The 15088-nt window shown below is 39.5% G+C and overlaps 1 protein-coding gene across 1 annotated transcript in view; it reads right to left on the bottom strand.

Moving 5' to 3' along the window:
- The window catches only part of LOC132104449 (glucocorticoid-induced transcript 1 protein-like), a 34545-nt gene that overhangs the window by 5919 nt on the left and 13538 nt on the right, over nt 1-15088 (bottom strand). Inside the window, exon 2 of the mRNA XM_059509926.1 lies at nt 8730-8881. Coding sequence (XP_059365909.1) covers nt 8730-8881 — 152 coding nt within the window. The remainder of the gene's footprint in view (nt 1-8729; nt 8882-15088) is intronic.

The raw sequence follows: 15088 nt of genomic DNA, 5'->3' as shown, positions 1-15088 counted from the left end.
GCAGTCTTCAGTGTCACGTGATCCTTCAGAAATCAGTATAATATGATGATTTGCTGCTCAAGAAACATTTCTGATTATTATCGATGTTGAAAACAGTTGTGCTGCTTCATTTTTTTGTGGAAAGTGATTTTTTCAGGATTCTCTGAAGTTCAAAAAAGAACAGCATTTATTTAAAATAGAAATATTTTGTAACATTAGAAATGTCTTTATTCTCCCTTTTGATCAATCTATCCAATTTATTTAATGTATCCTTACTGAATAAAAGCATTTCTATAGAAAAAATCTAAAAGAAAGAAACAAATCTTTAACCCCAAACTTATGAATAGTAATATACACCCTATATACTTCCTATATTTTTACCTTTGGCTGTCCCACAGGAAAGATTGGTCAGATTTAATGAACTTTATAGGGATGATTTTTGTCCCGTAAGTGTAGCTCTGAACCACTCTTTCACACCAAGATCACAAAGGCTGCATTGTTCCTGCAATAAACGGTCACCTACATTCCTTCAAAAACAACACACTCAGTTACCATAGTAAAGACTGCAGACACATGTGGATGTGATGTTTGCACCCAGGTATGTGGTTTGTTTGGGCAGTACAACATGCAGCACACACACTGTATAATGTATAAGCACATGTACTGTATAGGAGCACATGTGACCAGCCATGGACATTTGCAGGTTTTTAAGGGCTCTGTGAGGACCGATAGATGTGGTCAAAGTGTATATGTGGACCTCGTGAAAAACAGAGGAAATATACAGAAAGATGAAAATGATGATATTTTAAGCAGAAGTCGTCTCTGTGGCCCTGTGAGACCCCTGCGTTCCTCACACTTCAAAGTCTGGCCTTTGGAAACAGATCGACACTAGAAGGCCAACGGGAACACAGGGCCTTTGAAAGCCTATCTTTTTCTTTGTTTAAGTTCTTTTAAAGGACTGACAATGACAATCCTAACACTATTTACTCCCCTTATGTTGTTCAAAACTAAAATTAGAATGTCGTGGAATGCACAGACTGAAGTAGTTTAAGTCTTTGTTTCTTTTAATTGTGATGATTTTGGCTCACATTTAACAAAAACCCACCAATTCACTCTCAACAAATTAGAAAATGATGACATGCCAATCAGCTAATCAACTCAAAACACCTGCAAAGGCTTCCTGAGCCTTCAATATGGTCTCTCAGTTTGGTTAACTAGGCTACACAATCACAGGGAAGACTGCTGATCTGACAGTTGTCCAGAAGTTCTGTTCACAGAGTGCTGTATCCAAGCATGTTAACAGGAAGTTGAGTGGAAGGAAAAAGTGTGGAAGAAAAAGATGCACAACCAACCGAGAGAAATGCAGCCTTATGAGGATTGTCAAGAAAAATCGATTCAAGAATTTGAGTGAACTTCACAAGGACTGGACTGAGGCTGGTGTCAAGGCATCAAGAGCCACCACACACAGACGTGTCAAGGAATTTGGCTACAGTTGTTATATTCCTCTTGTTAAGCCACTCCTAGGGCTTCTTACCTGGGCTAAGGAGAAGAACAACAGGACTGTTGCCAAGTGGTCCAAAGTCAGATAAGAGCAAGTTTTGTATTTCATTTGGAAACCAAGGTCCTAGAGCCTGGAGGAAGGCTGGAGAAGCTCATAGCCCAAGTTGCTTGAAGTGCAGTGTTAAGTTTCCACAGTCTGTGATGATGTGGGGTGCAATGTCATCTGCTGGTGTTGGTCCATTGTGCTTTTTGAAAACCAAAGTCACTACATCCATTTACCAATCATTTTTTGGATCACTTCATGCTTCCTTCTGCTGACCAGCTTTTTGAAGATGCTGATATAATTTTGCAGCAGGATTTGGCACCTGCCCACACTGCCAAAAGTTGGTTAAATGACCAATGTGTTAGTGTGCTTGACTGGCCAGCAAACTCACCAGACCTGAACCCCAGAGAGAATCTATGGAGTATTGTCAAGAGGAAAATGAGAAACAAGAGACCAAAAAATGCAGATGAGCTGAAGGCCACTGTCAAAGAGACCTGGGCTTCCAGACCACCTCAGCAGTGCCACAAACTGATCACCTCCATGCCATGCCGAATTGAGGCAGTAATTAAAGTATAGGGAGCCTCTACCAAGTATTGAGTACATGTACAGTAAATGAACATACTTTCCAGAAGGCCAACAATTCACTAAAAATATTTGTATTTTTTAATTGGTTTTATGAAGTATTCTAATTTGTTGAGATTTGAATTGTTGGGTTTTTGTTAAATGTGAGCCAAAATCATCACAATTAAAAGAACCAAAGACTTAAACTACTTCAGTCTGTGTGCATTGAATTTTTTTAATACACAAGTTTCACAATTTCTTCATTTGAATATCACACTTCTGTATATTCAAATGAATTCATATGAAACCAGTGTTATTTTAGTATCACTGATATACTAAAATAGCTTTCTCAAATATTTTGAAATATATCTGTTGTTTTTATTTAAATTTTAGTTAAATTAAAATGATGCATCTTTGAAACCAGTGTTAGTTTAGTATCACTGATATACTAAGAGTTTTTTTGTTCTTCTTGAAGTTTGACAGTTCCTGGTCAATATATGAAAGTGAAAAGTGATGTTACATGTGGCCAAGTATGGTGACCCATAATTAGTGTCAGAATTAGTGCTGTGCATTTATCCCATCCAAAGTGCACACACACACTGTGAACACACACACACTACGTGAACAATCACCCGGAGCAGTGGGCAGCCATCTTTTGGTCTTTTGGTAAAAAAATCTCTCCTTGTGTGTTTGCAATAGAAATAAAGCCATTCAAGTTGGAGAAACATGACAGTGGAGGGCGAGGGGTTTAACCCAAGACACTCCTCAATAATGGAGTGGGAAAAAAATCTGAATCCCAACAGAGCCATCGCACTAATCTATAGTGCTTTATGCATGCATCAAACTTTAAACACGAGCTAAAATGAGAGGCGTTTGTAGTTCTTTGACACAGCTGAGTAATAAAAGGTGAGACTTGGGATGGCCTGTCCTGGTAACAACCAAGCTCTGGCAAGTGACAACATAATCTAAAGTTGTTTAACCGACATGTTATACAAAACATGCATAAAGAACTTTTAGTAATGCTGCATGAAATTACACACCAAGGAAATAGAGTGAAGAAAAATTGGTATCTTTAGAGTATCTCTGTGTCAGCAACCGGCATGAAAACGGGTCAGGGGTGAAAAAGGTGAGAAGGATATTACCCCTCTAGAGGGGTCCGGGGGCATGTTGCCCCTGAAGAATAATTTAAATATTACATATTTTAAAGCATCAATCTAGCCTACTGTTCATCAGTAAAACGGCGGGAGTGGGAGGGGGATCGAGCAGGAATCTCTATTGGAATCAATTTTCAGTCTCTTTTTAATGATAGGCTTTACACATCTGTCAATCATCCCCACTTGCTATTTGGGGGAAGAACCTAGCACTATGATTGGTCGAACTCTTCTTCTTTTGTTGTTGCTTGATTTGAGGACTGTGCATGCATAGAGGCGTCACCAGGTTTTTGCGTAGTTTAGAGTGACAAATCGTACCAGTGTACTTTGAAGTCAAAATGCGTATCCGCTACTCACCACTCTACCTTCTGCCTTGTCAGTCCCCTTACCTCAAAATCTACCTCCTCAAAAACGGTAGCTGTAATGATAAAACTTTCGTAATCATCGGGAAGAAGGAGGCGGGAAACGGCGGACAATCAAATGAAACTTTAATAATCACAAAATAAAACAAAACAGCGCACCAGCCCCTCACGGACGACTGGTGCGCACAAAATAAAAACCAAAACACATCTAAAAGCCCAGGCCTGGTCTCTCGTCCTTCACTGTCGTCGCTCCAGTTTTATATCCCTCCATCTCCTACGTGGGACTCGAGACCGGCAGTGGGTCGCAGGTGTCACTGATTTCCCAATCATTGCCGGCCTCCCTCCTTGTTCCCATGTCCCTCGGCCCCGCCCCACTCGTCACACTCGCCAGGTGGCCGGAGCCTGCTGCCATCCGCCGGAACGGGGAGGAGCAGGGAACGGGGGACTCCTGCCGGCTGCCCAAAACCGGAGGAGCCGTCGCCGTCCACCGGGCGGCGGAGGAGTGTCGTGCCGTCCACCGAGGGCCGTCCAGTGCCACCGCCAGGCACCGCGGAGGAGATCACCCAGCTGGTAGAGGGCCGAGCAGCAGTGCGTCTGGGAACCGGATTTTTTATTTTATTTTTCTCCTCTCTCTCCTCTCTCGTCTCTGTCGCTCCTCCTTCCATCTCCTTTTCTCTCGCCTCGCCTGTCCTACCCCCAGGTTCCCGTAGGTCCCCGTGAGCGGTCCCCCCCGGAGGGAGGGGGGGGGGGAGTAGAGCGCAGTCTCGGGAGTATCCCCCGGCCTGCGAGGGGCGATGGGGGTATGTGACGAGTGGGGCGGGGCCGAGGGACATGGGAGCGAGGCCGGTGGAGTGATTGGAGATGAGCTACACCTGTTCGACCCGCCGGTCTCGAGGCCCACGGAGGAGATGGAAGGATATAAAACTGGAGCGACGACAGTGAAGGACGAGAGAGGACCAGGCCTGGGCTTTTAGTTGTGTTTTGGTTTTTATTTGAGCGCACCAGTCGTCCGTGAGGGGCTGGTGCGCGGTTTTGTGTTTATTTTTGTAATTAAAGTTTCATGTTGATTGTCCGCCGGTTCCCGCCTCCTTCTTCCGAATATGAAGGTCTTTATCGTTACAGTTTCTTTTTAGCTTTAATTTATTTTAATTTCAGTTTTAGTCATTCTAGTAGTCAACTTATTTTCAATTATTGGCAAGACTTAATTTAATTGAATAATTAATAATTTATATATTTTTTTATTTTTATTTAATTGTATTTCAATTAACAAAAACAATTTGTAATAGATGTAGATAACAATAACAACATTGCATCACATCAACACTTTTGCTGGGGCCACAAATCTCATTTGTTCCTGTGTTCAATGCAAAGTTGCCATCTTTGGATGTGTATTTTTATGTCACTGAGGGCAAAAACTATTGGTTCTCATGGATCATGTGACCGACTATGGAATGATATTTAAAAACACAAACTCAATGAATGTTAAAGGTTCTTTATAGAACCAGAAATGCCCTTTATTTTTTAGAGAGTAGCATACAAATTTCCCCCCCTTTTTTGATAGTGGCATTCAAATTTTTTTAAGGCCCTCTGTCTAAAATCTCCTTCTGCATTGCTTAGAAGATAACTTTGAACTACATGAAAATAAGTACATAGTGACAAAATGTTCATTTTGGGTGAAATATTCCTTTAAATCACAAATAAAATTCCAACACATTTTCATACATAAGGCTAATTGCACTGACAGACAAACCCAAAAGTTAGTTACCAGATTACAATATGTCACTTCTCAGACATTTCAAGACCCAACAAACACTGATTCAACATGTTCACACCAACGAATGTGCCTGTTGCCGTTGGTTGTTGTCTGTCTGTGTGGCATGAACTGTCCTATACAGAACAAGAACATTCTGAACAGATGCACAATGTAGCTGTTTTTCAAAAACTGGGGGTTACGGTGGAGGCCGGCAAAAATGGGGAACGACATTCCTGCAGAATCTAATCTTTTTGAATGGTTAATATGACACTCGCTGTATGCTGTAGCACACAATAAGAGGCACGGCAGAATCATTACCATTAGACACACTGCACGCCCACAGGTGCCAAATCTCACCTTCAGTGTAGCAGCAGATGGTGGGTGGAACTGTAGACTTGTGGTGATTGTGCTCCACCTGATACACCTGCTGACATTTGACGGTAAATAAGCACCTGACCGTAGACCAGGTGTGCGTGGTATGCAGTGTTCTCAGTAGGGACTTGCCATAGTAATCGACTAGCTGAATATGCTTTCTCGCTCTGTAATTAACAACTTAAATTGACTGATTATGCTTGACCTGCGATACAATGACCTCAAAGCTGTGAACAACAAGGACTGGCTGGTGGCCTGGGACTGGCGTGAAAGATGCTCGGGACAGTTGATGGATCTGTCACTGGCCTGATCAGCCACACTGCAAAGTTACCATTTGCACGTGTTTTTATGTCATGTCAGTTTGAACATTCAAGCAATTTTCAACCATTTAAGTGCAAGACCACATGAAAGAGAACTAAATTTGGGAATCTCATATCCTATGTTTTCTTTTGTCTGAAAACCACCTCACCTCAAACCGAATTGTGTTCTCCTTCACGTGTTCTTGCACTTTAAAACGCAACAGTGAGTATTCTTCATAAACACAGTCAGTTTTGTCTTAAGTGAACATAAACTGTTAAGAAGGAAAACGTGTGTTGAGCAAACGCATTACAAGTAAGGCAAGTTATGTAATCAGATTACTTTTTAAAGTAACTAGTAAAGTAACACATTACTTTTTAATTTACGAGAAAATATCCAAGTCATTTTGTATACTTTTGTTATTTTGTATACAAGTGTAATAATAGTAATAGACTTTAAATCTATAGTAATTTACAAATTACCTCAAACGCCGTACACAGCGTTTCCTTTAGATTGGCAGGTTTGAGCGCAGGAAAATACAGTTTATGCATGCAGCAAACTGATTTTGTGTTGGGCGATGGACCTTGTTGTGAAACCAAATACTACATCACCGATCTAGTGCCATCTCCATTCATGTCACCCATCCATGTTTGTACAAGTGTCTTCAAGTTCCCGTGATCACAGACACCTGGCTGGTCAGGTTTGGTGAGGCTTAGTTTCTCCAAACTGGCCAAATACAAACGAGACAGTGATAAATGAAAGATGTTAACAATAAATGTGGCAACGATTCCTATTTCAAAGAGTGCATGTGCAGACGTAGAATTAATGCGCCCGCATTGTGTCTGTTGGTTTGTCGAGTGTCTTCACTGGACATTTGAACTCTGTGTCAGTACCTCATAAACAGGACGAGGCATTTTACTGTCAAAGATTTGTCATTTCATGTAATGCTGCATCCAGTAACCAAGTTACTTTTTCAAATAAGTAACGCTAGTTACTTTGTTTTCCCATTTTTTTGACTGACAGCTCCTGTAATAATGAATAATAAATACAATAATTAAATATGTTAAATAACACAAATATCCTTTGTGCATTTAATCCCATTTTATATTCTTTGCTGGTGACCTTCGATGATCCAATTCAACTTTACTCTAATAAGTAAAAAATATTTGAGATAAATGTTATTTTTTATTTTATTTTATAAATTGTTAAAGAGTGCTGAACTTTCGTCTCCTGCGTCCTATTATTCCTGCAATTCCGAATGGTTTGAGCAGTGCCCTCTACTGTAGAGATGTGTATTTACATGTCCGCAAAAGTAATGTAAAGCATTACTTTCCATAAAAAGTAACTAATTGTGTATCAGTATATTAAATCTGTCCCTTAGGTCTTAAAGTGACAGCAGCCTAATATACCTGCTTTCTGTGTCCTTAATGTTGTTCAAACAACAAAAAGACAGAGAAAATCACTCACTGCTCTTGACTGAATAACTTCTTTATCTTTAATAAGGATTAATCCAGATTTAATTTATATTCATTGTGGTGATCCTACTGATTCAAAATTGAAATGTGCTTTTTTTGTTCCTCCCTGCGTAGTAACTTATGAGATTCCGTGGCAGTTAGGATGCTGCCTCAGAAGTCGGCCAAGGCAGCTCTTGTTCATTAACTCAATACTGAACACTCCATTACAGTCACAAATGCTGATCATTACAGCCTCTGATGATGTATTATGGTCTCGAAGTGATATCTGCAGTTTAGCTGTGGGTCAAATACCAGACCCCATGTGTAAGTTCTAAAAGTGTTGGTTACCAGTCTGTGGTTTATGGTTAATTTAGTTCCAATATCTCTTTTATGACAAATGCTAAAGCTACAGTAACTACAGTTTACAAATCTACACTTCTTTGAATGTTCTCAAACCTTTAGACCAATGAAAGATTGAAAGATAATTTATTTGTAATTATGAATATTGCATTAAAATATTAAGGGACAGCTTGCACCAATACAAAAAAAAATGCAGTGAAAAATTAGAGCTGAAAATATGTGTACAATTATGTTTGCGACTGACATTATTGCATGGATTTATAGGAGTTTAACTTTCAAATGCAAAATGTTCTCAAAATGTTTATATATATATATATATATATATATATATATATAATATTAATACTGCATTAAAATATTAAGGTACAGCTTGCACCACTACAAACCTAAAATTTGTCATAAAAAAAAAATCATATTATGCATTTGTAGGAGTTTCACTTTCAAATGCAAAATTTATGAGAGGAGAGTATTTCAAGAAATCCTACACCATGATTTACAGAGTTTTGCCATAGTCAGTTTACTGGTATTTGCACCATTATTTAAAGCCAAAAAGCATGTCTTAACCTATTTTGCGTTTGACATGGCTGCAATAGTTACTAATTTGCACTGCTCTAGGTAGATTGTGTTGGTCATTATGTAAATAAGCTGGCTGTAGATCAGTAGATCTTTGGACTTTTTGAATTTCTTATTTTCACAGTGAGCACTTACACCTATTGAGTTGCTATCAGCTCACAGAAATCACACAAAAATAATTCCTCAGTGACGCAGCAAACAGCAAAAACTCAGAAGAATGATAGATCTATAAATGCTGTCAAGCTAACGTTTGCAAACACACCTGAACACACAGGCTTTGAAGCCAGAGGGTAGAATTTGAGCATAGAGGGTGAAAGTGCTTACCTGTGTGGACTTGTCTATCATGCATGAGGGGTTGTGCAGGTGGGATTCACGTGGCCACTGCCCTACCAGGTAAGGCCCGGTGATAGCACCCAGAGAGGAAGACCGTCTGATAGCACCTGTGATCTGCACCTGTTGCGACTTTGACCTCTCAACTGCTATAAGGATCAAACAGAAAGAGAAACAGATGGGTGAGGAGCATATGGACCGGGGTCGGGGCAGCCCTGAAGTTATATCCCCATAAAATGCTATCTGTTTACTGATGGACACATAAATACAACGCATACTCAAAATCAACTACTTGGTGGGTTTTCAGAACGACTCTGAACTGTTTGTTGAAATCATGTCAGGGCTCCAAACAAAAAAATAGAGTAAGGAGCCATTGGCTCCTATAAGAAAAAAAACTTAGGTGCCAAATGATTTTTTTAGGTGCCACAGAATAAACATGTTTTATGCGTTTTATTTAAATTATTTATTTTAGATTTTAACTTTTTAATCATACTGACGTTATTATGTCTCATCTTTTCTTGACTTTATCAGCATTTTAATCCATCTTGTAGATGACCTGGGAATGAAGGTTCACTTAAAGTGGGAGCTAAATGTCTTTTCCAACTTGAAATATACAGTCATGCGTTGTTTATTACACAAAATCTGTACCAATATCATGGACCATAAGCATCACTTGGCCCCTGAGTATAGTTTGGGGTCCTCCTCAATGCATCCTGTAAATGTTGTCATACTCTCTTAAAAATAAAGGTGCTTCATGATACCATAGAATAACCTTTTTTCCTGTCTAAATGGTTTCATAAAGAACCTTTAACATTTGAAAACAATAACAGATTATGAAAAGGTCAGAAAGAGATTGTTCTTCAAAGAGCCTTTGAATAAATGGTTCTTTGTAAATTAAAAAAGTAACAAAGCACAAAGCTTTTTGCGATTACTGGACGGCAAGTGCACTTCAAATAATGAAGTTCATGCATTAACAGAACACAGCATGGACTAAGATCTTGTTAAGAAGAAGCCTTATGATTATAAACGAGAACTGTTAACGATATTGCCAATATCCACAGAGATGACAGCTTTACCTGTTGTAGTTTGTTCAAGTTATGAACGAAATAGACGCTGTTTTTCCTCACTTTCTCTTCAAGTCTCCATCATTTCTCTCTCGCGCGTGTTTATCAGGTGTGTGTCAGCGCTGCTGCGCGGCAGATGAGGACTGTTTAAAACTCTTTTTCCCACTAATACTTCGATGCGCATTCTCTCAATGCGCGAACATAACAAAAGATGTGAATGCAAAACAATCAGGAAAAAAGGCATTACATGCAATTTTTTAAGCGATAGCATGTAAATACATAGACCTAGTTGCCAGTGGCGACCTCAGCAAAAACTTCACTCGCCTTTTAATATTTATGGTCGCAAATGCGACCGTTTTAGTCGCAGTTTGGAGCCCTGCATGTCCAACTCAAAATGGTCTTGGATGAATTAATTCACTGTTCTTGTCACAATGCATCTTGGGATTGCGTTCTGCACAAATGATAAGTGATACTGCCTTAAAATGTCACAAAGTAAAATATACTAAAAGGAATACTCCAAAAAAATTTAAATAAATAAAGTGTTAAAGTGATGCAAGTTTTCCTTTCTCTTTAGAGTGTTACAAGCTCTTAAATCTGTAAAGTTGCAAAGACTAAACTCTCAAACCCAAAGAGATATTCTTTATAAAAGTTTAAGAGTCAACCACAAACCCCATTAAAATGGCTCATTCTAACACACCCCCACATGTTTACATCATGATGTGGGAAGATTTGCATGAAGCCACCCAAATGTTCACGCAAAGAAAGAAGGCACCGTTTCGTTGTGAAAGCGAAAATGCATAGTTTGGCCTTCCAACTGTTTGCTGATCCTGGAAGAGAAGACACAATATAAAAACACAATATAAGTCATTATAGCCGTAATTATGTCCCCAATGGATGCAACAAATGAATCGTTTGTAATGTGTTTTATTGTTTTTGTCTTGTGGTGCTGGTGTTCTGACCGGGACACGCATCACAGTATGTTAAGGGGCGTAACATTTCCGTCACACGCTTGAGGTATTCGGCAAATCACATAGCACTGGATAGCTGGTCAATCAGAGCACACCTCGCTTTTCAGAACGATGAGCTTTGTAAAAAACGAGGCGTTTCAGAAGGCAGGTGTGAGGAGTTATGTCACGTGCTTCCCGAACAGCGTCTCTGCAGCATTCAGCGTGATGTGGGAGTACTTTACTTTGAGCCTTCAAAAAAGAAGAGTAACCTGTAAACTCTGCACTACTGAACTGTTTAAGGGGACGTTCACATATCACGTCTTTTGCGCGCTCAAGTTCGTTATTTCCAACACCGCACCGCATCGAGTTAAAACATTTCAACTTTTCAGAATGCCGCAAGCGCACCGCGGATCACGTGACAAGAACTAACCAATCAGCTTCATCCTTTCCCGTAACAACGTTAAAAGTCAAGATGAAAGGAACAGCTGATCATAGTTGTATATGGATTTCCATTTTGAAATAAATTTAGTAGCAGAACTACTGCAAGCGATTTTTTGAGCTGCAAATCCATTTATCCTTTGCTGAAATTTCCGCGTCTTCAAGGAGAGAGCACGTCATGGTTGCTTAGCAAAGGCAGACGCCTCAGGGGCGCTTCTGCCCGAGCGCTTTGGAAAGAAGGAGAAAGCGGTGCGCCTAGCGTTTTCCACGCGTTTTTAGGCGCGATTTGTGAAGACTTTCATTTGTGCAGATTCTCCAATACAATGTCAATACCACGACTTAGGTGCCCTTGAGCAAGGCACCGAAACCCCGAACTGCTCCCCGGGCGCCACAGCATAAATGGCTGCCCACTGCTCCGGGTGTGTGCTCACATTGTGTGTGTGTGTGTTCACTGCTCTGTTTGTGTGCACTTCGGATGGGTTAAATGCAGAGCACAAATTCTGAGTATGGGTCACCATACTTGGCTGAATGTCACTTCACATGTTGTTTGCAAATGTTTAGTCGTAAAAGCTGATAACATTGCTTTTTAACAGTTAACATTTAAAGCTTTACAAACATGTTCTGTGATCAGTTTGTCGTTTACCAGTTCAAAATTCAGTCGTGCAGCCTAATTATGACTGAATGAGAGAGGTAAATGTTTAAAGATATTTGAAATGCACTTTTTTTCTAAGTATTCACTGCTCTTTTTCACACAGCAGGTTTTTTGTGTGTGTCCAATTTTTTTTTTCTGGACAACCTTCTGATGGATTTTACTTTAAATTGTGAGTTCCATTCAGGTTTCATGCCATTGGCACTTTTTTTCGATTGATTGTTTACAATTTCACAGCAAAAGCTATAAAGCTGTTTCCCAGTAAATAATAAAATACAATGCACTGCAATTTTATTCTGTTTTATCCTTATTCTTCGTGAAAATATGTTCTGAAAGATTCCTTAAGCTTTGTTCGGGATGTTAAACTACTTTAGGAGCTCTAAGGACTGCCATGGTGAAAACATTATTTGAAATCTCCTTGTGAAATTTGCTAGAGTATGGGTCAGTGTTCTGATTGCAGAAGAGTTCGACAAAGGATTACTAACACAATAAAACAACTCCAGGTATATTTTTGATGAGGATATGACAGTGCAAAATGGTTAAAATCTCTTAAAAATCTATGCTGAAGGATAAAGATCATTTATTAATAATTTACTTGGGGAAAAAATGGAAAAAACTAAAATATAAGTACATAAACCGATTAATCGATTAATCGTAAAAATAATCGACAGATTAATCGATTATCAAAATAATCGTTAGTAGCAGCCCTAGTTTATTTTGGTTAATAAAGTCTTCATTTGATTGTCCGCCGGTTCCCGTCTCCTTCTTCCCGATGTTTGTGAAGTTTGTACAATGTTACAGCGGGGCATAGAGGAGAAACAATAATGTACCGTATGTGGAAAATAATGTGTTTTTTGAACCTTAAACTGCATAAAACACATTTCATTAAACACATTTCATCCCACATTTCATTGGGGCGGCAGTGGCTCAGTGGTTCATGTAGATTGTCTACAAACCGGAAGGTTGGTGGTTCAATCCCCGGCTCCACCTGACCAAATGTCGAGGTGTCCTTGAGCAAGACACCTAACCCCAGCTGCTCCCGACGAGCTGGATGGCGCCTTGATTGGCAGACACCGCTGTCGGTGTGTGAATGTGTGTGTGAATGGGTGAATGTGAGGCAAAATTGTAAAGCGCTTTGGATGGCCATGTGGTCTGTTGAAAGCGCTATATAAATGCAGTCCATTTACCATTACACCAAATACACCAAACAATGTTCTTTTTAGCAACATCATATGACCCCTTTAAAAAGTGCCTTTAATTGTATTGAATGTGCACTTATACTTTTTCAAAACTGTACTTGCAGGTAATATAATATTAATAAAATAAAAAGTTGTTTAGGTGTACTTAATTTTCAGTTGAACTATCCCTTTACATAGCAGCATAATTAGACTACCTACATTTTGGAATTGGCTTAAAATGTCAAAAGCGCAACTATTATGGCCAAAAATGCTGTCTAGAAAGGCACTATGTAATCAATACCTTATCAGTCCACTCTGCTCATAGCTCATCTACCATAGATGTACACATGCTACAGATGCGGGTTAACTTGTTTGCGCTTTGTGTTTAAGCAGAACATCAATCCTTGACACAACTAATAAAAATAACTTGTGCACATCCCTCAGCCCACAAAGATGGAGGAAGAGGAGGAACTATGTCAAGGGCAAGCAAACTTATCTAATCAGTGACAGTCAGAGCATGACACTTTACTACAGCAGAGATTACAATATTTACACCTCTCTATGACACTATGAATACATCTCATATACATGAATCACGTTTATGGCTTTCATAAGACAAACTCAGGTATCTGTAGTGTGTACTGAAGGCAGATGCAGGCAAACCGCTCATATCTTTACAAAAAGGAGGGACTCGGAAAAGTAAATAAATAAATTTTAAAGTAAATAAATTTATAAAGTTTTAAGCCCTGCTGAAAAGACATAAAAATTTAAGTAAACTTACTAACTGGCATTTTAACAGTGGTTAAATGACTAGTTGTCCATAAAGACCAATCTCCATCAACCCCATCAAAAACTTGATGGTCAAGTTTTTACATGCTGGCCCATCAGCTAAACCAACTAACCAGCATATTCCAGCCTGGACAAGCTTGTATCCAAACCAACGTTGTGTATCTGATCTGTTGACCAGCAATCTCTAGTCTGATTATCAAAAGAGCAGATCTGGATTTTATCATGTTTATGTGGTTCTAACCCCATTTATAACCTTACTACTAAACTACACTAACTAATTAATTGATTGTCGCAGTAGTTGACCATCCTGTCTCATTCCCATGCACCATATTCACTACCAAGATTTTGATTAATGGAAATGCAAGACCACCTGACAAAATTTGTGTCTTTGGCCTGTTAGCAAGTTCTGGTGTATTATCTCTTTCGTCGAACCCCACTAGTAAACTCACAAATCAACCACACAAATCAAGTAGCTGGCTGTTGGATGACTAGTTTGCCATCCTATCAACCAGCTTCACTAGCAGTAAGACAAGCAACTTCTAGCCAGGTGAATCATCTCAACAGAGCAAATTGGCATTTTATCACATTGCTTTGCTTCTATGGAACTGATAAACTAGTCCGTTACCCTATTGACCAGATCAAATAGTACAGCTTGGATGGGTCAACAGCATGGCTATGCTGGTCCACCAGCTATACTAGCACAAGCAAGGCTGGACCAGCATGGAAATTTAGGATAAATCTATACCAAATGGTGTACTTTGTCTCCTTGGCCTGTTAGCAAGTTCTAGTCTGGTGAATCATCTTTAATTTCATCATTTTCATTTGCTACTGTTCAACCCAACTACTAGTAAACACACTCATCAATCACACAAACCAAGTAGCTGGCTGCTGGATAGTTGGCCATCCTATCAACCAGCTTCACTAGCAGTTTGACCCACTCTAAAAAATGCCGGGTTGTTTCAACCCAACTTTGGGCCAAATATGGGCTAACCCAAATTTTGGGTTCAAAATATAATGTAAAAATGTAACCCAACTATTGGGTTAGTCCATATTTAACCCAAAGTTGGGTTGAAACAACCCAGCATTCTTTTCTTTCTTTTTTTGAGTGCAGCAACTTCATCTCAAAATCATCTCAAAAGAGCAATTTGGGATTTTAACCACACTCATTTGCTTCTATAAATTAGTTGTTGGATGAATAGATGGCCAGCCTTTGGCTGATCAGCTTGACTAACATGAACCAGCATAAACCAATCTGGAGCAGGATGGACATTCGGGATGAATCTAGAAC

The sequence above is a fragment of the Carassius carassius genome, chromosome 25 (assembly GCF_963082965.1).
Source record: "Carassius carassius chromosome 25, fCarCar2.1, whole genome shotgun sequence".
Classification (NCBI taxonomy): domain Eukaryota; kingdom Metazoa; phylum Chordata; class Actinopteri; order Cypriniformes; family Cyprinidae; genus Carassius; species Carassius carassius.
This window is presented reverse-complemented; position numbering and strand designations above follow the sequence as displayed.